This window comes from Lynx canadensis, chromosome D4 (genome assembly GCF_007474595.2).
Source record: "Lynx canadensis isolate LIC74 chromosome D4, mLynCan4.pri.v2, whole genome shotgun sequence".
Lineage (NCBI taxonomy): Eukaryota > Metazoa > Chordata > Mammalia > Carnivora > Felidae > Lynx > Lynx canadensis.
The window spans coordinates 43,860,372-43,887,092 of NC_044315.2; the positions used below are offsets into that span (position 1 = coordinate 43,860,372).

At 38.1% G+C, this 26,721-nt stretch overlaps 2 protein-coding genes across 5 annotated transcripts in view; one reads left to right on the top strand and one right to left on the bottom strand.

The window, feature by feature from the left end:
• Positions 1–18,564, top strand: part of DENND4C (DENN domain containing 4C) — a 119,541-nt gene extending 100,977 nt beyond the window's left edge. For all 4 annotated transcript variants that reach the window (XM_030292749.1, XM_030292751.1, XM_030292750.1 and 1 more), the window contains 8 exons: positions 88–263; positions 4,239–4,421; positions 5,351–5,546; positions 7,802–8,047; positions 9,134–9,251; positions 15,603–15,753; positions 17,560–17,624; positions 17,843–18,564. In XM_030292749.1, the coding sequence (XP_030148609.1) occupies positions 88–263; positions 4,239–4,421; positions 5,351–5,546; positions 7,802–8,047; positions 9,134–9,251; positions 15,603–15,753; positions 17,560–17,624; positions 17,843–17,979 (1,272 nt within the window). In that variant the 3' untranslated portion in view covers positions 17,980–18,564. The remainder of the gene's footprint in view (positions 1–87; positions 264–4,238; positions 4,422–5,350; positions 5,547–7,801; positions 8,048–9,133; positions 9,252–15,602; positions 15,754–17,559; positions 17,625–17,842) is intronic.
• A 3,086-nt stretch (positions 18,565–21,650) lies between these two features.
• Positions 21,651–26,122, bottom strand: RPS6 (ribosomal protein S6). Its single transcript, XM_030292754.2, has 6 exons — positions 26,064–26,122; positions 25,400–25,531; positions 24,676–24,886; positions 24,330–24,476; positions 21,887–22,044; positions 21,651–21,792 (listed from the first exon to the last, which is right to left on the bottom strand). The coding sequence occupies exons 1-6, from the start codon at positions 26,067–26,069 to the stop codon at positions 21,697–21,699; spliced, it is 750 nt and encodes a 249-aa protein (XP_030148614.1). The 5' UTR covers positions 26,070–26,122; the 3' UTR covers positions 21,651–21,696.
• Positions 26,123–26,721: the final 599 nt, after the last annotated feature.

A 26,721-nucleotide genomic window follows, 5' to 3' on the forward strand; every position in this document is an offset into this window, starting at 1 on the left:
AATAAAATTCTGTGTCCCCAGAGGATGGCCTGTTAAGATGACTTTTTGCTGTGGTGGTTCTCAGTGTTCGCACTTTTCTGCTCTTAGGTTTTGATGTCAAGTTGTTCACAATGCAGAGCTTGTGGAGCGTTAGTTTATGATGAAGAAATTATGGCTGGATGGACGGCAGATGATTCAAATTTGAATACAACCTGTCCATTCTGTAAAAGCAACTTCTTGCCTCTTCTCAATATAGAATTTAAAGACTTGAGAGGCTCTGCAAGGTTAGTATTGTCAAAGCTCCCTTAAGAGGTGAGTGTCCTCCCAGAAGGCATGACTCCTGGGAGAAAAATGAAATAGTTATGGTACACTCCAGGTGTCCCTTTCCTTTCTCTCCTTCACTTTCAGTATTTGTGTGGAAAATACTAGCACTACAGGAGACTACTTTTCCATTTTATTTAACATATGATTACCAGTAGTAGTTAATTCTTAGAGCTGAACTGTATAGATAATTCAAAACTTTAATATTTATCATTATTTTAAACTTTCTGTCTCAGCTGTCTTACATCTTCTAGAAGAAAAAATGAAGGTGTAGGGGACGGGGTTTTTTTTGACTCTTCTAACGTGTTGCCTCTTTATGGTAGTGCTCAGTGTGGCATAATGACCGAATTCTAGGCAATAGAAAGACTAGCTGATCTAGTAATTAAGTAATTGGGAGTTTGGTAACTGCTTACCTAAGTAATTATACTTAATATTCTATTTGTTTTATGGAACAGACGAACTTACCTTTCTACCTTTAGCTGCTTTTAAAAAAATTCTCCAGTTGTACAGGTATTTCTTCTTAGCTTAATTTTTCCTTTTAGCTTCAGGTGTGGAGCTGAGTGGAATCATACTCTAATTCCTGATGCACTATCATCATTGGTTTGTGCAAGGGCCCTCTTTTATTAGCTCTACCCCCCCAGCCCCTGCCATTCCCATTCTCATTCCTTTATCCAACAAAGACATTGCCTCTATGGTGTGTGATGTCTCTTTGAATATATATCCTCATGAAATACATTGTTTTTCACAATTATGCATTTTTAACTTACATAATTAGAATACTGTTGAACATATCTATTTTTATTATTAAGTTTAAAATCTGAGTTGCTATATGTACATCTAATTTATTCCTTTTTCTCCTGTAGGAAGTTAATATCTCATTTTAGTCATCCAATATCCTGTTGTTGTTTCAGTTGTTTCCAGTATTGTGTTACTATAAATATCACTGCAGTGATGCAGTGCACTGTAAAATATATCTCTCTCTAAACTTGTGAAGAATAGTAGTCTTAGGAGTGAAGTCATTAGGTCATTTTCATGCATGATTTGAATAAACAGTGGAAGATTGCTTACCACATGACAACACCCCCACTGTTAGTGCCCAAGAATTCTCATTTCTGTATATCCTTACCAGCATTTGGTATTATCATTTCTTCTGGTCTTTGTCTTCTAATGAGTATAAAGTGGTATCTTGTTTTTGTTGGAATTTTTCTGAATATTAGTGAGTTTATCTCTTCATATACTTGTGAATTATTCCAGCATTTTATTTTTTTAAAGTTTATTTATTTATTTTGAGAGAGAGCAGGGAGGGGCAGAGAGACGGGGGAGAGAGAGGTTCCCAAGCAGGTTCCTGCTATCAGTACAGAGCCTGACATGGGGCTCAATCTCACATACAATGAGATCATGACTTGAGCTGAAATCAAGAAACGGATGCTTTACTGACTGAGCCGCCCAGACACTCCTCCAGCATTTTCTATGAATTACCTGTTTATACCTTGTCCATTTTTATATTAGCTTTCTTTTTCTTGTTGATGTCTGTCTCGAATATTCTTGATATTAATTCCTTAAAATAATGTCTTTTGATGTCATTATCCATTAATTTTCCACCTTATGATTTGTGCTTTTGGAGCTTGTTTTTGTTTTTTTTGTTTTTTAAATGTTTTATTTATTTTTGAGAGAGAGAGAGAAAGAGAGAGAGAGACAGAGTACGAGCAGGGGAGGGGCAGAGAGAGAGAGGGAGACAGAATCCACAAAGCAGGCTCCAGGCTGTGAGCTGTCAGCACAGAGCCTGACATGGGGCTTGAACCCGTGAACCACGAGATCATGACCTGAACCGAAGTTGGACGCTTAACCAACTGAACCACCCAGGCGCCCCATTTTGGAGCCTTGTTTTAAAAGTTGTTTGCCATCTGTAGGACATGAAGATTTTCTCTTAAAGTTTCTTTTGTTAGCTGTATATTTTACCTCTGATATTTAGGTCTTTAATCCATCTGGAGTCCACCTTTGTGTTTGTGTATGATGGTAGGGATACAACTTTCCTTTTCTCCATGTAATGAGCTGGTTTTCCATCCTTTCTTCATTGATAGGTAGCAGCACCTTTATCACATTTCAAGTTCCCATGCACACCTTACCCTGGTTCTGTGTTCCCTGTTCTTTTTTGTCAATACTGTTTGTGTCGTGTCTGATTGATAAGGGAAGCTCCCCATCATGGAGTTTTAATTATTTATTTTGCTTAGAGCAACTTTAGTTTCCCCTCCTCCCCGAAAAAGTCCCAACTGGAGTTTTCACTGGGATTGCAGCATTAGCTGTATAGATTTATTTGGGGAAAATGGACGTTTTTAGTGTTATTCTCTTATCTTTGAGCATGGTATGTATATATCTCCATTTTTTTAGATTATCCTTTGTGTCCTTTTAATAGAGTCTTAAATTATTCTCCCTAGTCTTACACTTTTTTTGTTGTGTTAATTGTGCTTCTTAAGCTATTGTGTTAAGTACCTTATTTTATATTTTCTAAGTGAGTGTAAAGGAGCATTATTGATTTCCACCCCCAAATATGTCATTATGGAAAATTTCAAACTTGCTGTGAAGTTAAAAGACTTTTTTTTACAGTGACATCCAAATATCCATCTCTGTATTACTATTTTATTGTACTTTCTTTATCAACTGTCTATCCCTCCATCGATCCACCAATTTTTCTTATGTTTTTATTCATTTGAAAGAAGGTGTAGACATTATTAATACACTTCTCCCCCAAAGACTTGAGCATACATATTAACTAAAGTTCGATATTTGTTTACAGTTTTTTCTTTTGCAATAAAGTTGTATATAAGAAAATCTACAAATTTAAAACGTACCATTTGAGGGGCGCCTGGGTGGCGCAGTCGGTTAAGCGACCGACTTCAGCCAGGTCACGATCTCGCGGTCCGTGAGTTCGAGCCCCGCGTCGGGCTCTGGGCTGATGGCTCAGAGCCTGGAGCCTGTTTCCGATTCTGTGTCTCCCTCTCTCTCTGCCCCTCCCCCGTTCATGCTCTGTCTCTCTCTGTCCCAAAAATAAATAAACGTTGAAAAAAAAAATTAAAAAAAAAAATAAAACGTACCATTTGAAAATTGAATGTGGGGGAACCTGGGTGGCTCAGTTGGTTGAGCATCCGACTTTGACTTGGGTCATGATCTCGCAGTCCATGAGTTCAAGCCCCACATTGGGCTCGCTGCTGTCAGCACAGAGCCCGCTTTGGATTCTCTATCCGTGCACCCTCCTCCCACCTCTCTCTCTGTCCCCCTCCTGCACACACTCTTTCTCTCTCTCTCTGTCTCCCTCAAAAATAAATAAACATTTAAAAAATTTCAAAAGAAAATTGAATGTATACGTTTGTGCACACCAAACCTTTATCAAATACAGAATATTACTACAGCCTCAGGAAGTTCTCTTAATGTCCCTTGCAAGGCCCAACACTCACCCCATCCCCACCCAGAAAGAGATGGATAGAGATAAGACGAGAAGACGAAAACAAAATAATGAATAAAGGGGGAAAGAAATGACTAGAGACAAAATGGATATTTATGGGGGGAGGATATTATAAACAATTGTAGGTTAATATGTGATAAAATGCCATTGCTGCTCTTTTTCTTCTTTAACTCAGAAAATTAATGAAATATTTTGTTTTTCATATTCCTTCATAGCTTTCTTTAATGGTTCTCAAATCTGAAAGGATGTTACATTGAACTGTAATGACTTTGAGACCTTTTTCATTTTAAAAAAGTTTATGACAAGAGAGGAAGAGAGAATGGGGGGGGACTGTGTGTGTGTGTGTGTTTGAAATAGATGATACTTCTATGGATTGTAAAATTCCTCAGTGACTCCTTTACCATAAAGTGATTCTAAATACGAAATTTAGAGGATTCTAGGATTTTTAAAGACTTTTTCTGGATTGCTCCCTATTTAGCTTTTTCCTGAAACCAAGCACCTCTGGTGACAGTTTACAAAGTGGCAGCATTCCATTGGCAAGCGAATCTTCAGAGCACAAACCTGTGTCCGCTTCAGCAGAACCTGACTTGATCAACTTTATGGATTTCCCCAAACAAAACCAGACCATAACTGAAGAGACAACCTCTGCAATTGAATCAAGGTACTCTAGGGTACAGAGAGCTCTTCATTATAAATTGGGTACCCTTGTAAAAATTCCATCTTTAAAGACAGCCTTATGTAGGCGTAAGTTCTGGCATTTTATTTATTTAATTTATTTTTAAGTTTTTATTTATTCATTTAAGTAATCTCTACACCCAACTTGGGGCTCAAACTCATGACCCCAAGATCAAGAGCTGCACACTATACTGACTGAGCCAGCTAGGAGCCTCTAAGTTCTGGCATTTAAAAAATTTAATATTAACTTTTTACTGCAATACATTGTTTAAGTATCTAATAAACAAATGTGATGATCAATCGTTTTTGAAACTATGTTTAATGTTTTACAGTGTCCTTTTACAGAATGAACTTCTCTGTAGTAAAAAGTATTCAGTACCAGTTTCCAGAGACATATTTTCTTTACTGTGAAATACACCGCTTCCTCTTAAATACTGATTGAATCGGACGTTTATTCAGAGCCTGTTGTATGCTGAGCATTATGCTAAGCACTAAAAATAAAAAAGTAAGATTTAGTTTCTGCCCTTAGGTGGATCTTGGCCTGGTAGAGGTTAAATACTCATCTGTAATATCTAGTTGGACGCAGGATAATTCTAGGTGATTTTGTTAAATAAAGAGGAAATAATGTTTGAATAAAGCAACTGTGAATGGGCACTTAATCTTTTAAAAAGAATATCTATTGTCTACCCTTTGTCCTCTTCTTCCCATCTGTCACCAGAATTATCCATCCCATCCTGTTCTTCTGACCACTTTTACAGAAATGCCTGAAGAAAATTTAATCTTATAAGGTGGTACTGATTCTTCTCCGGTATATTCAGTTAGACTCAGAATTCACTGTAGAAAATACTCTAGGTATACAAATTTTGAGATTGTATTACAGCACAAATACAGCATTTCTTCCTCATGTTTTTAAAGTGATGGAATAAAGAAAGCCGGTGGAGAAGTCCAAACCATGAAAATTTCATCTGTGCCTAATAGTTTATCAAAGCGAAATGTATCTTTGACGCGAAGTCACAGTGTTGGGGGTCCCTTGCAAAATATTGACTTTTCCCAGCGACCGTTTCATGGCATTTCAACAGTCAGTCTTCCCAACAGTCTGCAGGAAGTTGTGGTAGGTAACAACATCATAATTATCTGTGTGTTCGTGAAAGTATTTATTAGAATAGCACATAATCCATCTTTAGTAGCTTTTCTTTAACCATAAGTGATAAGATAAAGAGACTAAGAACTTTTTATTTTTTGATTGATTGATTTTTATTTATTTAAATTTTTATTTATTTTGAGCGAGAATGAGAGAATGGGGGGGGGGCGGTTACGGGCAGAGAGAGAGGGAAAGAAAGAATCCCAAGCAGGCTCCGTGCAGAGCTGCATGCCAGGCTCAATCTCATGAACTGTGAGACCATGACCTGAGCCAAAACCAAGAGTCAGATGCTCAACTGACTGAACCACCCAGGTGCCCCTAGACTAACAGCTTTTTAAGATTTCAAGTACATTCAAAAATAAAAGGAGTATACGGAGTCCCTTTGACCCATCATCTGGCTTCAGTAATTTTCAACTTATGGCCATTCTTCTTTTATGTATATCCTTATTCACTTCTTTCCTAGATTATTCTGAAATAAATTTCAAATATCATATATTCCATTTGTAAATATTTCAGTATGTAGTTCCTAAGAGATAAGGACTCTGAAAAATACATGCCACTATACAACCAAAAAAATCAAATTATTCAATCTCTGTTCAAATTTCTATTTTAAAAATGTGAAGTATGTGTGTCTTCTGTAGTTTGAAGAATGAGGATCAAATAACATCTATGCATTACCAATTGGTTGATCTGTTTTTTAGTCATTTTACATCTGTAGACCCTCTTTTTTAGCCTTGCAACTGTATTTGTTGATTATGACGCTATAAATTGGTAAATTATATCTAGAAGCTTGATCACATTCAGGTTTTTGTTTGGTTGTTTATTTTTGTAAGACAATTGCAGTGGTAGAATGTTCCTCAATAGAAGACATGAACTTTCTTTGTGATGCTAGTAGCGATTAATGCCTCATTGCCTACATCAGATTATTCATTTCCAGCTTTCAAGGCTGGTAGTCTAATTGTCTTTATATATGTTGGATACATCTGTAAACAGAAACATCCTCCATGTTTTCTGTTTGCTTTTCCAAAAATGCAGTTTATTTTGGAAAGGTGGGACAAATATTTTTTCCTTTTACTTACCAGTTTTCAAAATAACAGGTTGGATTCCTAGCATCCTCTAAGGTGATGAATTAATTTGGAGGAATAGAGTATCATTATGAGCTCACTAATTTAAATAGGTTTACATCCATTGCTGTTGTTATCCTTATTAATATATCATCCATCTTTGATCAGCTAGAAGCCTCTACAGGTTGGTGTTTTAGTTCTTTTGACACATCTCTAGCAGCCTTTTTCTAATTTTTTTACAAAGCTTCTTTGCTTTCTTATATGACAAGATGTTTCATGCTCATGTTAATATTTCTTTCTCTAGACCTAGAATCAGCCATTTCTCTAAGAAGCTCTGGTTCATTTTTGAGGAAATGGTATTTGAAGACCACAGCCTGGGCACTAGGGGTACCCATTAATGAGTTGGTCATAAGCATTTTATTCTGATTATAATTTGCACAACTTAGAAAGTCTGAATTGGCATCGTTTTCCTTTGTTTGTAAGACTGCTCTTTAGCTGTTGCAATCAAATATGAAAGCACATTAGATATAATTCTAAAAGGAGTCATCAAATAATATTAACACAAAAATTGCCCCATCTATTTAGATTGTAGGAAGAAGATAGAGTCAACTTTTTTTTTTTTGGAATAATCATAAATATCTGAAATGTAGTATTTCTTTCTGTTTTGTTTTTGAGAGAGAGCATGTGTGTGCAAGAACACACACTAGCAGGAGAGCAGCAGAGGGAAAGAGAGAATTCCAAGCAGGCTCCATGCTCAACACAGAGCCTGATGCAGAGCTCAGTCTCACAACCATGAAAACCATGACCTGAACTTAAATCAAGAATCGGATGCTTAACCAACTGAGCCACCCAGGCATCCCTGAAATGTAGTATTTTTTTTGTAAAAGTTGAAAAGGAAAAAAAAATCAATCTGATAGAGAAACTCTGTATGTTTAGGGTCTGTCTCTGGATTATTTTCTTTTGTAATCATTTAACGTAAGGGCATTTATGATTAAGTACTTTCTTTTCTTTTTTTAGGTTTTCATTAGCGTATACTGCATGTAGCAATGGTTCTGAAGTAACTGATTTTGAAAGGATAGAGCATAATCTCCTTGAGAAGTACTCTTAAACATACACAGAATAGATAATATTCACTTCTTTCTGTATTTTTATTTTTTAAAGGATCCTTTAGGAAAAAGACCCAATCCTCCCCCTGTTTCTGTGCCCTACTTGAGTCCTCTAGTGCTTCGTAAAGAACTTGAATCTTTGCTAGAAAATGAAGGTGATCAAGTGATTCACACATCCTCTTTCATCAATAAACATCCAATCATTTTCTGGAACCTCGTTTGGTATTTCAGACGTTTGGACCTTCCTAGTAACTTGCCAGGACTTATCCTCACATCTGAACATTGTAATGGAGGTGTACAGGTAGGGTACCAACTTCTATACTTGTACTACGTTGGTGTTGATTAGAATGAGGCTTAACTTCAGAGTAACAAGTGTACAACAACAGTGCCTTAATGAGATGTACGTTATTTCTCTCTCACGCCAAAGTTTGGGAAGGTGGTCCTGGGATGATGTAGTCTTAGGGACCTGAGATCCTTCTGTCTTTTTGGTCAGCTGTGTATAACCTCCATTTCCAAGTTCTATACCTGGTCCAGGATGGCCTCTCTATTTCTAGCCATCATGTCCCTATTCCAGCCAGCAGTAAGGATAAAAATGAATGGAGAAGAATGTGTCTTCTTTCTGTAGGGATGGTTCCTGGAGTTGTACATAACATTTCTCTATGTATCTGTTTGGCCTAAACTTAGTTATATGGTCATACCTAGTTTGCAAGGGTGGCTAGAAAAGGTAGCTTTTATTCTGAACTATCATATCACCAATTGACCTTCTCACAACAACTTTATTTTAAAGGACTCCTCTTATGCATGTTTTTCAGATGATATAATTAAAAGTTGGAGAAGTTAAGTAATTTCCACAGGGTCACACACCTGCTACGTGACGGGGAGCCAAGACCACAGTCTGGTTGTCTGACTTTAAAGCCCTTACTGTACTTAGGCTGGGGTGCCCGATTCCATTGGATAGTGGGCTCCTAGAGTTCCTTCATTTATAATATTGATTAGAGACACCCCAACACACACCAGGGGCACAAGAAAATATTTTCTTAAAGTATTACACTCTATTTTGACTCATTTATTTTAAGTAACAGCACAAGATAGTAGAAACTATTGTACTTTCTCTACCTTAAAATTTGTTCTAATGGTGACTAATCTTTCATGTGGCCACTGTGCCAGTTACCAAGTTGTCTTTGCAATCTGTGGAAGTAGGAATGAAAAATCTGCACCTCAGAAAGTAGGAATATGTATCAATACAAATAAAAATCAAAATTTTTTGCTTAGAATTTTAGGTCCACAGTTTCAAAAGAACGCTTTTATTTTATATAACCAAGCTTTGCTAGATCCACTGGTAATTATTATGCTTAGAGTACTAATACTTTCTATTGATCTCTTTTAGCTTCCTCTGTCATCTCTGTCCCAGGATAGCAAACTTGTGTATATTCAGCTATTATGGGATAATATCAACCTTCATCAGGAACCAGGAGAACCTTTGTATGTCTCATGGAGGAATTTTAGTAAGTAAATTAGAATTAAAGACATAAAAGACTCAAACTGGAAATAACCCATATATCTTTTCATAGGTGAATAAATAAACAAATTGTGGTACAATCCATACAGTAAAATACTATTTAACAATAACGAAGAATAATGGGTGCCTGGGTGGATCAGTCGTTTAAGCGTCTGACTTCAGCTCCGGTCATGATCTTGCAGTCCATGAGTTTGAGCCCCACGTTAGGCTCTGTACTGACAGCTCAAAGCCTGGAGCCTGCTTCAGATTCTGTGTCTCCCTCTCTCCCATTCATGCGGTGTCCCTGTCAAAAATAAAAATAAACAGGGGCGCCTGGGTGGCGCAGTCGATTAAGCGTCCGACTTCAGCCAGGTCACGATCTCGCGGTCCGTGAGTTCGAGCCCCGCGTCGGGCTCTGGGCTGATGGCTCAGAGCCTGGAGCCTGTTTCCGATTCTGTGTCTCCCTCTCTCTCTGCCCCTCGCCCGTTCATGCTCTGTCTCTCTCTGTCCCAAAAATAAATAAACGTTGAAAAAAAAAATAAAAATAAAAATAAACATTAAAAAATTTTAAAAACAATAAAGAAGAATAGACTACTGAGGTAAAAAATTGAGATGAGAGAAACAAATTATTCTGCTTTACTTTAAAATTTTTCATATGTTTTTATTATTTCTTTCAAAAATCTTGCCACTTTAGATCAAATTGATTTGCTCTTGTACTGACCCATTTAACTGCATCAGGGAGTTGAAGAGTGTTTTGTGATTTTTCTGTCAAATGCCAATTGGTTAGGTATTTGGAGAGTAAATTTTTTTTTTTTTTTTTTTTTTTTTTTAATTTATTTTGAGAGAGTGAATGAGCAAGTGCATGTGTGAGTAGGGGAGGGGCAGAGAGAGAGAGAGGGAGAGAGAGAATCCCAAGCAGGTTCTGCACTGTGAGCGTGGAGCCTGACACCAGGCTCAAACTCACAAACTGTGAGATCATAACCTGAGCTGAAATCAAGAGTTGAATCCTTAACCTACTGAGCCACCAAGGTGCCCTGGAGAGTAAATTCTATATAGTTTAAGAGTAATTTGGATGTGTTGGTTTAAGATCATAATTTTAATTACATGGATACTAACCTCAAAGATTCTGGTTTCATTTTCAGTCTTTTGTATTTAGAACATATTTTTACAGAGCATTTAAAAAGTTGTATCATTCACTGTTCCATAATCCTTTAAGTCAATAAGACGACACAACCCAGGAGATGAATGAACAAATGACATCAGTAGGCAGTTCATGGAAGAAACGTTGCATAGTTTATATTAGTTTGCCAGGGCTACTGTAACAATACCACAGACTGGGTGGCTTCAGCAACAGAAATTCATTCCTCACAGTCTGGAACTGGTGTGAGCAAGGTTGGTTTCTCCCAGGGCCTGCCTCCTTGGCTTGCAGTTGGCCTTTTCTCTGTGTACATGTGCATCCCTCTGGTGTCTTTTTCTCTTCTTATGAGGACACCAGTTATGTTGGATTAGGTTCCCACTCTATGACCTCATTTAACCTTAATTACCTCTTTAAAGACCCTATCTTCAAATATGGCCACATTGGGGGTTAGAGCTTCAAACATACGAATTTTGAGAAGATATAATTCAGTTCCTAACACAAATATGAAAAAATGCTCAATCTCTTTATTTAATGAAATATCAAGTTCTTTTGTTAAAAAAGGAAAAATACAAACTTAGTTACATCAGGATGGCAAAAGATCTTAATAATTAAAATCCAGTCTTTTTGAGGATATGAAGGAAAAGAACACTTTGATACACTGTTAGAAGTGCAAATGATATACTTCTGGAGAACAATGTGGACTATATTATCCATATTTAATATGTGGATATCCTTAAACTCAGCAATCACAGTAAGACAGCTCTGTTCTATAGAAAGCATATGCAAAGCTTTCTGTACAGTGATGCTTACTGTATGATTATTTGTTTTAAAAACTTCACATAAATACCTAACAGGAGAATTGAGATAAATCCATACTATGAAATGTTGGCAGCCAAGAAGAAGTATAAGGGTCATTTGCATACAGGTGTCTGAAAGGATGGATGCCCATCATATATTGAGTGAAAAAGGGCAGGTTTCAGAACAGTGTATGATCTTCTTTCTTTTTTTTCTTTGGAAAAATCAACCCCAAAATATATATCTGTGTTTTGAATATATGCAAATAAAAAGGTCTAAAACTACTACTAACAGTGGCTCCTTGGAAGAGAAAGGGAACACTTCACTTTTAATCTTTTATTAGATTGTCCTTTTCAAAAACTCTATTAATATTTTGCTATTTGGATTGTTTCCCTTGAAAATGCTAGTCATAAAATTATAGTTAAGTACATTATAAGCTGTTTTTGTCATTTTTGTTATTGTGGTTTCAGTTCAGATATTTTTATGTTTTTTTTAAATAGCCAAGTAGCCTTGAAATTTCATGTTAGAAAATGATAGCGTTGCTATTTCTTTAGTTATTTCCCACCTCTCTTGAAATGCACAAGTGTTTCAAAATATTCTATAATTTATGATGAATATAAAATTTAGCATTTTCAAGAATGGCCTTATTTCTCAAGAATGCCTTGATTGGCTGCTTTAAATGAAGAATTGGCATGTAAATGACATTAAAAGAGAACAATTAAGTGGGTGATGACTTTTAGAATGGTACGACTTCTCAATGACTTCTGGAAGAGGATTTTCAGAGACCCACTTCCTAGCAAAACAACCATGATTGGTGAAAATTATTAAAGAAAAAGGAGGGAAGATGGCAGAGTAGACAGATCTTGAGTTTACTTTGTCCCACAGACAAATTGAAGCAACAGCTACATCTGTTGAACTAACTGAAAATGACCTGGAGACTGGTGAAACAGATCTTCCAAAGCTAGTTGTAGAGAGAAGTCCATATCAAAAAGGGGCAGCAGGGCAGTCGGGAACCATACTTCCAGTACAACTAACTACAAGTGGGAGGAGCATCATAAGCATGGGGGAGGAAGGAGGGGATCGGACCCCATACTAGGTACCTGCACTGAGAAGCAAAGTCCCCATAACTTCTGGCTTTGAAAATCAGCAGCACTTAACTCCAGGAGAGCCAGAGGATGATAGGAAGCTGAGTCCCCACCTTTAAAGAGCCAGCATGCTAAGTAACTTGCTGGGGACACAGCAAAGCAGCAGCAGTTTGAAAAGTGCCTGGGGTATATGTGAAGGAGATTTGTTGACTAATTTTAGGACATGTACCAAAGGGGCAGAGATCTGCAGACTTCTCTGGGAACAAAAGTGCTGGCAGGCACTGTTTTTCTTCTCCTCCCCTAGCCTAGATAGCTGGACACTTGGGGGAGCCAATATTAACACTCTCCATGTACCCCATGGTAGTCACAAATCAAACACCTATCATATAAAAAAAAAAAAAAAAAAGAGGAATCTAAGCATAAAAACTAAAGAAAACCCTCAAACCACAAGGAAGAGAGCCAGAAAAGAAGAAAGGAATAGAGAACTATGAAAACAACCAGAAAACAATTAAAATGGCAGTAAGTACATACCTGTCAATAATGACTTTAAATGTAAATGGACTAAACGCCCTAATCAAAAGGAGAGGATGACAGAATGGATTAAAAAAAAAAAAGAGAGAGAGACCCATCTCTTTGCTGCCTACAAGAGACTCATTTTAGACCTAAAGATAAACAGAGAATGAAAGTGAAGGGCTGGAAAAAGATATGTGTGCAAATGGAAACAAAACAAACAAAAGCAAATAGGGTAGCAATACTTATGTTAGACAAAAAAATACTCTGGTTTCTCTTCAGATTGTATAAATCTTTCGCCTTTTACTTCTATCAGACAGAAAATAGACATTAAAACAAAAGAGTGTGGAAAGAGACAAAGAAAGGCATTATATAATGACAAAGGGATCAACCCAACAGTAGGCTAAAACAGACCTAAAGAATAGTCTAAGACCTAAAGAATAGTCTTTCCAACAAAGGGTGCTGGGACCACTGGAGCAACATGCAAAAAAAAAAAAAAAAAGGCAAAGATGGATCACTTCCTCAAATTATACATAAAAATGAACTCAAAATGGATTATAGATCTAAATGTAAGAGCTAAAATTGTAGAAGTCTTAGAATAGGAGTAAATATTCATGACCTTGTAGACACAGGCCTTTTTAGATATACCACCACCAAAAGCACAAGTGAGAAAAGGAAAAGTAGATTAAGTAGACAATTAAAATCAAAAACTTCTGTGCTGAAAAATAAACCATCGAAAATGTCAACCCATGGACTAGGGGAAAGATATGTACAAATAATACATCTTAAAAAGGATTTAAAGTCAAAACATACAAAGAACTCTTACAACTCAACAATAAAAAAACAACCCACTTTAAAACTGGGCAAAGGATCTGTCTTAGTCCATTCTGGCTACTGTAACAAAATACCAAAGACTGGGTGGCTTATAAATAATAGAAATGTATTTCACAGTTCTGTGGGTCCAAGATCAGGGTGCCAACACAGTCAGTTCAGGGCCCTCTTCCAGGCTGCAGATTTCTCATTAGATCCTTTCATATGAGGGAACTCTGGTACCACCCCCCCCCCCAAATTTTATAGGCACTAATCCAGTCATGAGGACTCTGCCCTCATGACCTAATTGCCTCCCAAAGACCTCACCTCCTAATGCCATTACATTTGATATGAGGTCTTTCAACATAAGAATTTTGGGGAGACACATTCAGACCATAGTAGGATCTGAATAGACAGTTCTTCAGAGATGTTATACAAATGGCCAAAAGCAAATGAAAAGATGTTCGATATCATTAGACCTCAAGGACATGCAAACCAAAACCACAAAGAGAGACACTTCCCACTCAGTAGGTAGGCCATAATCTAAAGGATCAGACACTAACAAGTGTTGGTGTTGGTGAGGATATAGAGAAATTGGAACCCTCATACACTGCTGAGTGGAATAAAGAATAGTGGAGCTACTTTGGAAAACAGTTTCGCAGGTCCTCAAAATAGTAGTCATAAGACACAGCAGTTGCACTCTTGAGTATATACCAAGAAATGAAAACATACCTATGTATAAAATTTTGTGCACTGTGCTTAGCATTTTCTTAATAGCCAAATAATGGAAACCACCTAAATGTCCATCCACTGATAAATGGATAAAATATGGCATATCCATACAGTGGAATATTATTTAAAAATAAAAGTATTATTTTTTAGGGCTGAGGGGTTTGGGAGATAGAGGAGGGACTGCTAATAGACAGGAGATTTCTTTGGGGATGATAATATGATGATTGTACAGCTTAATGTACTGAGAACCACTGAATTGTACACTTTAAATGGGTGTATTGAATGGTTTGGGAATTATATCTCGAAGTGTTAATTAAAGTAAATGAGAAACAGTGAAGTTGCAGATTATATTTGGGTTAGGTTCTAAAATCACAGCATAGCATAAAAATCAAATATATACAAAGGTCATCATGTGGCAGGTAGAAGAGCTAGAATCAAAGCCCGTAAGAGCCAGTATTTCCCCTTGTAATAGAGAGCTTTGCTGTTTCTTTGTTTGAACACAAATGAAGTACTACTAGTTACCTTTACTAAGGGGCTGTGTTGTATGAAAAATACAACAGCTGGTTTTATGATGGATTCTCAATGAGACTGACTAGGGAGCTACTGGATACATATTCCCATCTGAACTCACATGGGTATAAATAAAATTGTACGGCTGCTGGAATTACCTGCAGTATTAGTTTTCCTTTTATTCTGGGCCAAGCACACTTCATTGATTTTTGTATACTTTGAATGTCAGCATGATTCAATTCCAGTACAATACTGAAGCACTTTTATAATCTATGAAATCTGTATAAATGTTTGTTCTTAATAATTCTAGAATTGCCTTTGTATCAATTAGGATTATACTCGGCTATATTTAATGGCAAATAACAGAAGTTTCAACAGGTAAAGATTATTCTCTCCCATAGAGAAGTTATGAAGTGGACACTCCAGGACTGATAGGCAACTCCTCTGTCATCAGGGACCCAGGCTCCTTGTGTTGTGTCTTACTTGTGTCTTGCGTTTCCATCAGTTAAGGTTGCTCTATGGTTATAAGATTGCTGCTGGAGTACAAACTATCACATCCCAGACTGAAGCAGGAACCCCTGTGTTCAGAGAAAAGTCAAAGGGACAGGCCTTTCCTATCTGAAGAAAGCAGGAAAAACATTTTGTAGCTGGTCACATTGACACAGAAGTTTACTCTTAAGGGGGAGGCGGTGTTGAATAGAAAACTAGAAAATGCTACAGTTCTGGAAAAAAGTCTTTTAAAAGTAATTATTCTTACTTCCTGTGTTCTTCTTATTAGATTCTGAAAAGAAATTGTCTCTCCTGTCAGAGGAACAAGAAGCAACAAGCACTTTAGTAGAAACCATCAGGCAGAGTATTCAACATAATGATGTTCTGAAACCCATCAACCTACTTTCAGCGCTAATAAAGCCAGACATGAAAAGACAAAGGTAATAATCATTTTTGCTTCTTGCCACTCAGTTTCATGTTTAAGTATTATTTAAAAAATATCTCTAATTGTAAAAGAAGCACACCTGTTTTGAAAAGTGCTACCCAGAGTTTCCTTTCATACCTGAGCAAACCTAACAAAAGTTCTGGTATAGAGGAATAGATTAAATTTTAGGAGGTGATTCATGAATGTCTAAACTGTACTGCGTCTTTGGGAACCACTGCTGTTATTCACTGGAAAGCTTCGATGAAATTTGTTAACAGTGATGTTATTATACATGTGTACTGCTTGTTCAGGCCCTGTCAACCTGCGCATCTTTTATTTTCTTGTGGGATAGTTAAAAAAAAAAAAAAAAAAAAAACCTATTTAGGAATAGAAACAATTTAGGAACGTGATGGAAACAGTGAATTACAAAGGATAAGGAGCTTTCCTGCTTCTGCTAACATGCTTACATCAGTACTCACTCCAGCCTCTACATAAGTAAATTTTTCAGTGGAAACTTCAGAAAAGTGGCATCATAAATTCTACCAATCATTAACAGTTTCCAGGTACTCTACAAGTTTCTTTGGTTGTGGCATCTTTGGAGATAACTTCAGAAGTGATAGAGCATGAATTGATTATGAAAATGATGGGTCCTTTTGTAATCTCAACAGTTGAGATAGAGATGACCTTCACAGTCTAAAGAGCAGCTAGTTTCAAGCATCTGTAGTTTAAGGGCAGGGAAGGAAAATTAGAAATGACAGGTTATGGCTTCTGAACCTTTTAAAGCTATATGATGAAGCTTTATCAGAGTCAACATTACTCTGCAATTTTTTTCTATGTTAAAATATTCAGGAATCACTTCATTTAAGCTTTCCTTCATTTTTAAGGTTTGGCTTTTGACAGTATTATGTTCACAAACCAAATAAATATGGTTCATCCTTTATTGGTAGATTAAATAGTAAAGAGACCACACCACCTTTCACAGTGTGTCCAAGGGTTTTGGACCCCGAACTTACTTAAAAATTAACATTACTTTGTCAAGTGGCAAAAGATGAGAGAAGACCCTGCTTTTGCAAATTTTAATTGTAGAGTTAAATTGACCCCTTGAATGACCCCCCCCCCATGGAATTGATAATCTGTGTATAATTTTGGACTACCCCAAAACTTAATAGCCTACTCTTGACCAGACGCCTTACCTATAGCATAAACAGTTAACACATTTTGTATGTTGTATTATATACTGTGTTTCTACAATAAAGTTACTAAAGAAAATGTTACTAAAAAATTATAAGGAAAATACCTTTATAGGACTCTGCTGTATTGAAAAGCAAAACAAAAACAGTGTGGGGGTGCCTGAGTGGCTCAGTCTGTTAAGTATCTGACTTCAGCTCAGGTTGTGATCTCACAGTTCCCAAGTTTGAGCCCCATATCCAGCTCTGTGCTGACAGCTCAGAGCCTGGAGCCTGCTTTGTTTGGGTTCTGTCTCCCCCCCTCTCTCCCTCAAAAATAAACATTAAAAAAAAAGTGTAGGTGGACCCATGGAACTCAAACCCATATTGTTCAAGGGTGAAACTGTGTATTGTTAAAATGTTAATAATGAAGGTAAGCCATTTAAAAGTTTTTGGTGTGAAGCCTTATGCCCGTAACTTTTTAATTTGAAATAGAAATTCAGTGTTGCAAAAGGTGACATAACTGTGGAGTGATATCCAAACCAGTGGATACATTGCTGTTAACTATAGAGCTTAATCATTGCTCACCATTTTAAAAAACCGCCATGTGTTTTTATGTTCTTTGCCCATTAACTTTAAAAATACTTGTTTTATAGGAGTTTATACCGAGAAATCCTCTTCTTATCATTAGTGTCTCTTGGAAGAGAGAATATTGATATTGGTAAGTTGGTTAATGATTACTAAAGCAGGTTTTTTTCATTTTCTGAAGTAATTTACACAATTGCAATTGGTATGGGTGAATACTCCTGTTAGTTTTGAAAAGATTTCTACTTTTAAATATGCAGTTTATATATATACTTGACTTTACTTGACTACCATTTTTCTATTTATGGCTTTTGTTTCACAAATTACAACTCCATTTTTGAAAATGTCTTTCAGAGGCTTTCGACAATGAATATGGACTTGCATACAATAATTTGTCTTCAGAGATTCTTGAGAAGTTACAGAAAATTGATGCTCCACCAAGTATCAGTGTGGAATGGTGCAGGAAGTGTTTTGGAGCACCTCTCATTTAAGTAAGAGGTTCACTAGATTTTTTGATGCACAAAGCTTGAGGGTAAATAGATTCAGTTGGCAAACATGTAAGGTTTGTTCCAAATGCTAACGATTGATGAAAGTGAAATGAAGTTAACTCTTGGGACAGTATATAATGAAATGTAGCTTATACTGAATCCTCTTGCAACATAAAAATGCCATTAAAATGTCCCAGGGTTCATGTCTGAAGGTTTGCAACTTCTAAATGGTTTTATCTGCCTCCGCTTGAAAACTGTTTTTTTGATTTCTCAGTGTATGTAGGTTGATGAGAAATATTAATTCTTGGCATTTTGTTTATATTTGAAGCTATTGGGTTTGGGGAGTAGTAGTTTAATGTAAACTTGCCTAACCCCCAAACAAATGAAATCTCAATTATAAGAGCAACTATTTGTGTATGTGTGTATATGTGTGGCTGTGTAGGTATTTGTATGTACAGCCATATTATATTTATTAAAATTCTTAGACTGCATGTTGCAATACAGTTCTCTGAAAGGGGTCTGCAGCTATTAAATGACTACTACTAAACTCCTCTGTAGTCATTAATCAAAATTACCTTAAAGTCTGATGACAACCGCCTTGCCTCTATTTCTTCATCCATATTATGTATTTTCTTCCTTAATGGATTATCTTGAATATCCACATTACTTTTCATCCTCTTCCCAATACCATTAATTTGCAACAGCTTTAAGATTGGAATAAATGAGCCAATCATGTAGTTTAAATGAAATTAAATCAGCCTCATAATTTACAAAATTGGAATAGGTTTAAAATGCTCCTCTTTATTCTTTGGACCTGAAATTGTTCAGGTACATGAATTGTTGCTATTGGTCACTTTTAAAAACCTGTGGGATAAACTTGCACTGCACACAGAAATTTTATTCTTGTATAATAGATTTCTATGCTTATTATTTGTGCATTTGTAAATACTGTTTTTTTTTAGGATCGATCAAGAAGTCTTAAAACATTAAAGCTTATTAGGCTTGTTGCCAGTAGGTTCAAGAAAATCATGACCTCACATGCCTGACATTTATCATGCCTTTCATTAAAAATGTCCCTTAGGGGGGCGCCTGGGTGGCGCAGTCGGTTAAGCGTCCGACTTCAGCCAGGTCACGATCTCGCGGTCCGTGCGTTCGAGCCCCGCGTCAGGCTCTGGGCTGATGGCTCAGAGCCTGGAGCCTGTTTCCGATTCTGTGTCTCCCTCTCTCTCTGCCCCTCCCCTGTTCATGCTCTGTCTCTCTCTGTCCCAAAAATAAATAAACGTTGAAAAAAAAAAAAAATTTAAAAAAAAAAAAAAAAAAATGTCCCTTAGGAATAGTAATGTTTGCCTTAACTCTGCATGGTTTAAAAAGCCAATGGTTGATATGTGTGCTTTTATAGTAATTATGCGGATGACTAGATCAACTGATTAAAAAATTATTTCCATTACAAATCTCCCACCTGGTGTAATCTTTAAGAACTTGTTACTGTACCAGTCTTCCAACATTTCAGGGTTAATCTGACCTATGCAGATTTCATTTCAATTTATTGTGAAAGTGCTAAGTGGAAGAACTTGTCAGAAATTATGCACAACTCTCATTACCTTAAAGCGGATCGTTTGCACTGTCTCAGAGTATATATTTTTGCAATTTAACACTGCCCCATCAAGTTTGGAATTACCTTGCAAATAAAAACCCCAGGTTGAATAAAATGAAAAATTCTTAAGCTTGCTGTGCTGTTCTGTCACATCTTCAAAGCTCCTGAAATGTGGACAATTCTAACCCTTCTGACTTTTAGAATTCCAGTACTGTTTAAGCCTTAACTTGAACTAAATTACCCCAAAAGCACTTCCTACTAAGAAGTGTAATGAACATCTCCTTACACATTTAAGATTTGGCCATATTTGTACCAAAGTATGCATTTTCTAGTAACTTTCTGTAACATTCTAAATGACTCATCCATTTTATATTGGTGAAACCTTAGCCTGCTGCTGTCAAGAAATAGGGATCAATTTACTAAAAGCACATAAAGGCCTTTTCTAGCACCTACCATAGAAAGTGGACCACTACAAACTGCAAAGGAAAACCAAAAAGCCAGATATACAATTATTATCCATAGATTTAGAGATGTTTACAATGAGTTGTAGAAATGTATAAAACTTGAAAGCCTGAGAACTTCTGCAAATAATCTTTCAAATTAGTGCAGGTTGTTTTTTAACGTTACCTAAATGCTAAACCTTTAACATATGGAGTGGACAGTCTGATACAACTTTAGCTGCATTTTGTAGGTTAATTATAGCAACCCGCTTTGTTAGGGTTAACTGTGTTCAGTAAGCAGAATATAAGCATAAATAAGTCTCTTAATATTTGGATATTCAATTGTTGCTCTTTTCATTTTTTGGTGCAAACTAGAAATGCAGGATACAACATTCTTAATGTTGAAATATTCTCCAACATCCTCTTTTAAAAAGTAGTTCTCAATCTTAAATCTGGGATTAATGAGCTAGAATAGTCTAACCCAAGTATTATCTGTCCACTTTAGTGACTGTACTCCTTAATATGAGAAAGCAGGGTGATGGTTCTCATGTTTCATACATTGGAACCAACCAAGTACTGGTTAATACAAACTCTGGCCTTTATGTGACCCCCCCCCCCCATGACTGCAGTGTTACTCTTTTTTGGTTTGGGTCATTTTAAAATGCTTCATTTTCCTTTTCTGCCTTTTTAGTTTGACTTCAATTTACAAAATATCAATTGCCAATCAAGACTTCCCCTTTTACGTAACATTTTAGTACCCTGTATGAAGAGCAATGGGGATCTCACTTTTGCCTAAGAATCTTCTATCTGGTCCAGTCTAGGGGATGGCATTACTGGTATTAGCCTGAATCTTGCAAGTAATGTAGAATCTCGGGCCCCAAACTTCTGAATCACTGCACATTTTGTGAAGCACCGCTCCTCTCTGTTAAAAGCAGTTTGAAAATTTTACTCACCTGTGGTTAAAAAAAAGTATAATCCAGCAAATAAGGAACTCCTGTTCTTCACCCTTAAAGCCTAATGTGCCTTTTAATGATCCTTCTAGTCTGTAAAAGGTTGGTTCTAACTGCAATTACTACAGAAACTAGACAGGCTACGTTAGAAAAAGCATGCTACTTTCTCTTTGTGCATCTTTCATTGATGCAAAGAGTGTTTCTTAAAGGCACACTGAAACCATAAAAAGGATGAACATAACAATTCACTAGAGGTGAAAAGCTTTTTGTTAATACAACTTGCACTGGTTTTAAAAGCTTTGTGAACTGTTTTAAAATGGTATCCGTTAACTATGCTTTTAACAAGGATATCTTTTTTTTACTTACGTGTGACAAATGTCCATCTTCATAAGGGCACTTTTCATGTATTATGTATAGATCTTTAAAACTGTATTCTTCAAAATAAAGTATACAAAAGATTAATAGTCTGTCCTTTATTTCCAAGTTGTTCCATGACTCACTGAAAAAGCAGTGGACATTCTGCTCAGAATCCTTTCCTGAGCTATCCACCCATTCCCCCCAGAACCCTGTCCTGGCCATCTCTACCGCTGTCCCAGTGTGGTCTCAGCCTCTCCACTTGAAGGGATCTCCTGCACACTTCCTTTTCTGTGACCAGAATTTGTTTCTTATGAATGAAGAAAATCAATAAAGGTAGTTTGACGTCTGATCTTATTTATTTGTTCCTCTTACAACAATCTCATTTTTGACTGGACTCAGACTTTGAGGTAGAAGCTCTCAGAGAAGACAGCCTCCGTCTCTTGGCAATCTGTTCCTGGCGCTTTTCTTTGGCCTCCTAAACAAAACAAAAAAGCAGTTATAGCTTGTCTGACTTAAAAATGTAAATCCAAAGTAAGGCCTGACTTTTTCTACCAGGTATCTTGACTTACCTTCATTCTCTTGGCCAAAAGCTTAGCATATTCTGCAGCCTCTTCCTTATTTTTCTTCGTGCGCTGCTTCTTCAAAGCAATGCGCCGACGTTTGTGTTGGAGGACACGTGGAGTAACAAGACGCTGTATCTTGGGTGCTTTGGTTCGAGGTTTCTTACCTGAAAATTCAGACAAGAATTCCATCACTTCTCAAGAATACCCTTGTTCATCAGAATCCACACCTACATTTTAAAAACATTACTAACAGTAATACCTAGGAAAACTTAGCTGTATGAGGCCTTAAGCTGAATCTGAACTATTGTATAATTTAAAACACTACCCTATCAAACAAAAAGACAAGATGGGCTAAATCTCAAAATGTAGTAGCTGATTAAGTCCTTCTGCAAGGTGAACAGACTTTTTCTACTAGATGCCAGGGTTTTCCTGCGTAGTGCATTTAATCCTAAGACAGCCTGTTACACATTAGTACTTTGAATGTCAAGTTCAAGAACATATGTAGATTCATGTTACTCTGCCTGGAGAAAGCCCTATCCCAAGCTTTTTCCTACTCCATTTTGATTTCCCTTCCACAGTTAGATCGTCTTGGTAAGGTATTCTACATTTGTACTGTTAAGACACAGGAGCATTATTTTCAAACCGTATTAACTGTATGTTTAACTCATCTATGAAAACTAAGTACAACTCTTATCTGCACCAATATCCTAACCACACTTTGAAATCCCATTTGTGCTTGAGTCTAGTATTTTGCCAAGGCAGATCCTGCCAATCTGGGGAATGAAACCACGTACATTAGAATGTACAACACACTGTGCTTAGAGTATCTTCATTTGTCATCTGTGAATCCCAAATCCTAATCTGCTTTGGAGCAAAAGCCTTTTCAGATGTTATCGTTTGAGTCTGTGGACAACTAGTGCGATTAACAAATAGCTAAGGCAAATATTCTAAAAGGAAATGCTCAATTGTTCAGGTTCTGCTGCTACAAGTCAAACAATCCCTTATTTAAAGATGTTAAGAACCTGTATTACAAGCCTGTTAACCAGAACACTGGCTACACTGGCAGTATTTCCAGGGGTGTGGTTATGGGCAACTGCCACGTACCTGCCTTTTCTTTCTAACTGTGAACTTCAGAACAACTTGTTCTTTTATACTATATCCTCTACACTTAAAATAGTACCTGGCACACAGGTGTTCAGATATTTTGGACTGACCCATAAGCACTCACTATATGCCAGGAGCCACATTTTTCCAGATTTGTCAGGAAAACCCAACCAGGACTGACATGCTCTTTATTCCACGTAATGTAAAATACTCCTACACTTTACTACACACATACCTTACTACAGACATTAATGTCACAGAAAACAGGTGCTACAGACCTCACTGGTAATGGATTATGTTACCTAACAAACTATGTATCTAGTATATACCATCTTAACATATAAAAGCTCCAAAAACCCAAACACCTGGACCTAGTATTTTGAATAAAGTGTTTTTCTTCTAATGGCCACAATTCCTACTATTGCCACCCACAGCTAAGACTGAGAAAATAAGGGCCAGGGGTGCGTGGATGGCTCGGCTGGTTAAGTGTCAAGACTCTTAGTTCAGCTCAGGGCATGGTCTCAACAGTTATGGGATCGCGCCCCAAGTAGGACTCTGCACTGACAGTGCAGAACCTGCTTGGGATTCTCTCTCCCCCTTGCCTGCTTGCACTTGCTTTCTATCAAAAACAACATTTAAAAATTTTGACTTAAAAAGGGGGGAGGGGTGGGCAGAAGTTGAAGCAACTTCAGTTGATGAAAGTATAAATTCTTCTATAAACAAACAATAGAAATGCTAATATGTAAAGAAAGCAAAATTATTGGGGGGGGGGGGGATGTGAGATCACGTTCAATCCTAGTCCCAGAATTTTTCATCAATTTTTCTGACTCTAACCCCAAAGCCATGAACTTCACACATCTGATAGAAGTCATCTTCAGATAAACTTATAGGGGCGCCTGGGTGGCGCAGTCGGTTAAGCGTCCGACTTCAGCCAGGTCACGATCTCACAGTCCGTGAGTTCGAGCCCCGCGTCGGGCTCTGGGCTGATGGCTCAGAGCCTGGAGCCTGTTTCCGATTCTGTGTCTCCCTCTCTCTCTGCCCCTCCCCCGTTCATGCTCTGTCTCTCTCTGTCCCCAAAATAAATAAACGTTGGAAAAAAAAATAAATAAATAGATAAACTTATACATCAATGACTCAAAGCAAAATTCCAAGTATGCTTCTAGAGAATCATCAGATATGACAAGGATTAATACCAACTGGCTATATTGACCCTCTCCCCCAGTTTTCCTAAAAAACTTAAACCCCAAGCAAATACATAGTGGGCAGACCTTACTTTCTAGTATGCCCACAACATGCTACAGACAAACGAAATGGAGCAAACTCTAAATTGCAAAACCTCCCCTACCTTCTTTATTTAGGGGCTTTCTCACAACATACTGGCGGACATCATCTTCCTTTGAGAGATTGAAAAGCTTGCGGATTCTGCTAGCTCTCTTGGGCCCCAGGCGACGAGGCACAGTAGTATCAGTGAGTCCAGGAATATCCTTCTCCCCTGAAAGGAAAAAGTGATCAAAGACCTTTTTAATCCCACAACTTTCTTATGAACAAAAATCCTAATTACTCTTTATGCACTGGTAAAGAAACAAGTCCACTGGTCAAACTGTGGACACTGCAAATAAAAAACACTCGGGTAATCAACTTTTAAATCAATGTCAACAAAAACTGAACTCAACAACACAAAGAAACCTCACCTTTTTTCACAATGACCAAGTTGAGAACACTGAGATTGGCATCCACGATGCAACCCCGAACAGATTTGCGCTTTCTTTCTCCAGTCCTCCGTGGTCGGTAGCAGGAATGCCCCTTACTCAGCAGTAGGCGGACACGGCCATGGGTCAAGACACCCTGCTTCATGGGGAAGCCTTGTTTGTCATTGCCACCACTGATTCGTACCACGTAACCCTGTAACGTACAATGACACGATGCAAAATAAAAGATTATGGCCCTTATGAAGTATACCCCAAATCCGAAGTATGCTGAAACCAATTTGAAACTTGGTTATGAAGTTTTCTTTATTTTCAGTTTGCCAAGATCAATTAGCAAATTCCTATCAATCAAGCCCTCTTTCTAACCTATGTATTTTTATACTAGATGTTAACAGTTCTAGGAAAGGAAAGATTATGTGAAGAAACCACAAGAGAACAAACAAGTGAACCAGAAACAACCCTGTTGGCACTTTTTAAAGATACTCTTTGGAGATTATCAGCTTGCAGGGCAAGAACTTTAGGTATATTTTCCCACGTGACCTACAAAACCCTGCAAGGTGATAACGCTACCCGAAAAAGGTACACTTGCAAGGAACCAGCCCAAGGTCAGAAGACAGAACCCGGAGTTTGAACCGCACTACATACACCAATTACCAACTACGTTTACTACCTCTTACACAGCTTCAACAATTTTATAGTCAACTTTTACCTTCCATTCTTCCCCTAAAGCATCAGCAGCAACTTCTGTGGCCATTCGCTTCTCATAAAAGGTACGAAGTTTGCGTTCATCGTCCACTTCAATGAGTTTCTGGCAGCCAGTAGCTGGGAAAGAGATGTTCAGCTAAGGATTAAGGGGGGGGGGGGAGAGCTTTAGAGAACCAATGAATTTACAAAGGTTAATTCCATTGCCACAAGCCTTTTATGTAACAGACAACGAGCAGAAATGCTGAAATACGTTTTACTAGCTAAAACGTGTGTATAGAATAACGCGGAAGCACCGCCCTAAAACCCGGGCTAATTTTTCCTCAAGCATCGCGGAATGACCCCGGCGCGAAGGGCCCTCCGTAGCCGTGTAGCCTACCAGAGCAAGGAGCCCGAGTTACCGCCGCAACTAGGCAGCAGGGTCATTATCCGTCCCGCCGGGCGTGAGGACGCCACCATGGCGCTCCCCGCCCGGCGCGGCTCCAGCTGTAATCGCTCGCCATCCGCTCTCCCAAGAACCCGTGGCCCCAAGAATGGAGAACTTTCTCCCGCCTCAGACTCTCCTCAGCCTACAGCTAGGATTTTAGAGAGCTAGGACTGCGGTAATGCAGCGTCCTGGGGCACGATTCACGTACCCCAAGCCTAGTCCCAAACCCTCCACCGCTTCCTACCTTCATGGTGAGGCTGCCTACCGCCTCCGAAGCGCCACGAAAAAAGAGGCCCGACTTCCGCTTAGCCCACGTCTCATAGGCACTTCTAGTTCTCGCGAGGTTACAGGACGTCTGGGATAGCGGAAGTGAGCATAGGTGGGCGGCACTTCCGGAGCCGGGTTTAATTAGTGTTAGAAGGGTTAGTTCCGCGAGCTGTCTGTGCCATTCTCGCCGTGACGTGTTTTTTTTGTTCGTTTTTGTTTTTTTGTTTTTTGTTTCTGAAGGTTAGCATGTCCGCTGCTCAGTCTATCCCGCACCCTCCTGGGCCAGAGCGGGGTCCCAGCTCCGTCTTGGCCACTCTGCATCTGCTGCTACCACAGAAGGAAGGCAGGAGCGGAGTTCAACTCTCTTGGCCTCTCCTGTACCTTAGTGTCCGAAGATTTTTAGTTCCTTTTGGTTCAGAAGCTTGCTCTGCCCTGGTTCCGGCTGTTCACAGCAGGATGACTCGAAAGCCGTGGTTTGTTTTTGTGCATGTCCTGTAACCAGTCGCCCTGCAGTCATCGTTTTCTGTCGCAGAATAACACCTTTCCTTTCGCGCAAGCCATTAACCGCAGTTACCCTCAGTCCAGGCCACCATCGGTGCGTCCCAAATAGTCTTCCTGGTTCTCTCTTGCCTCTA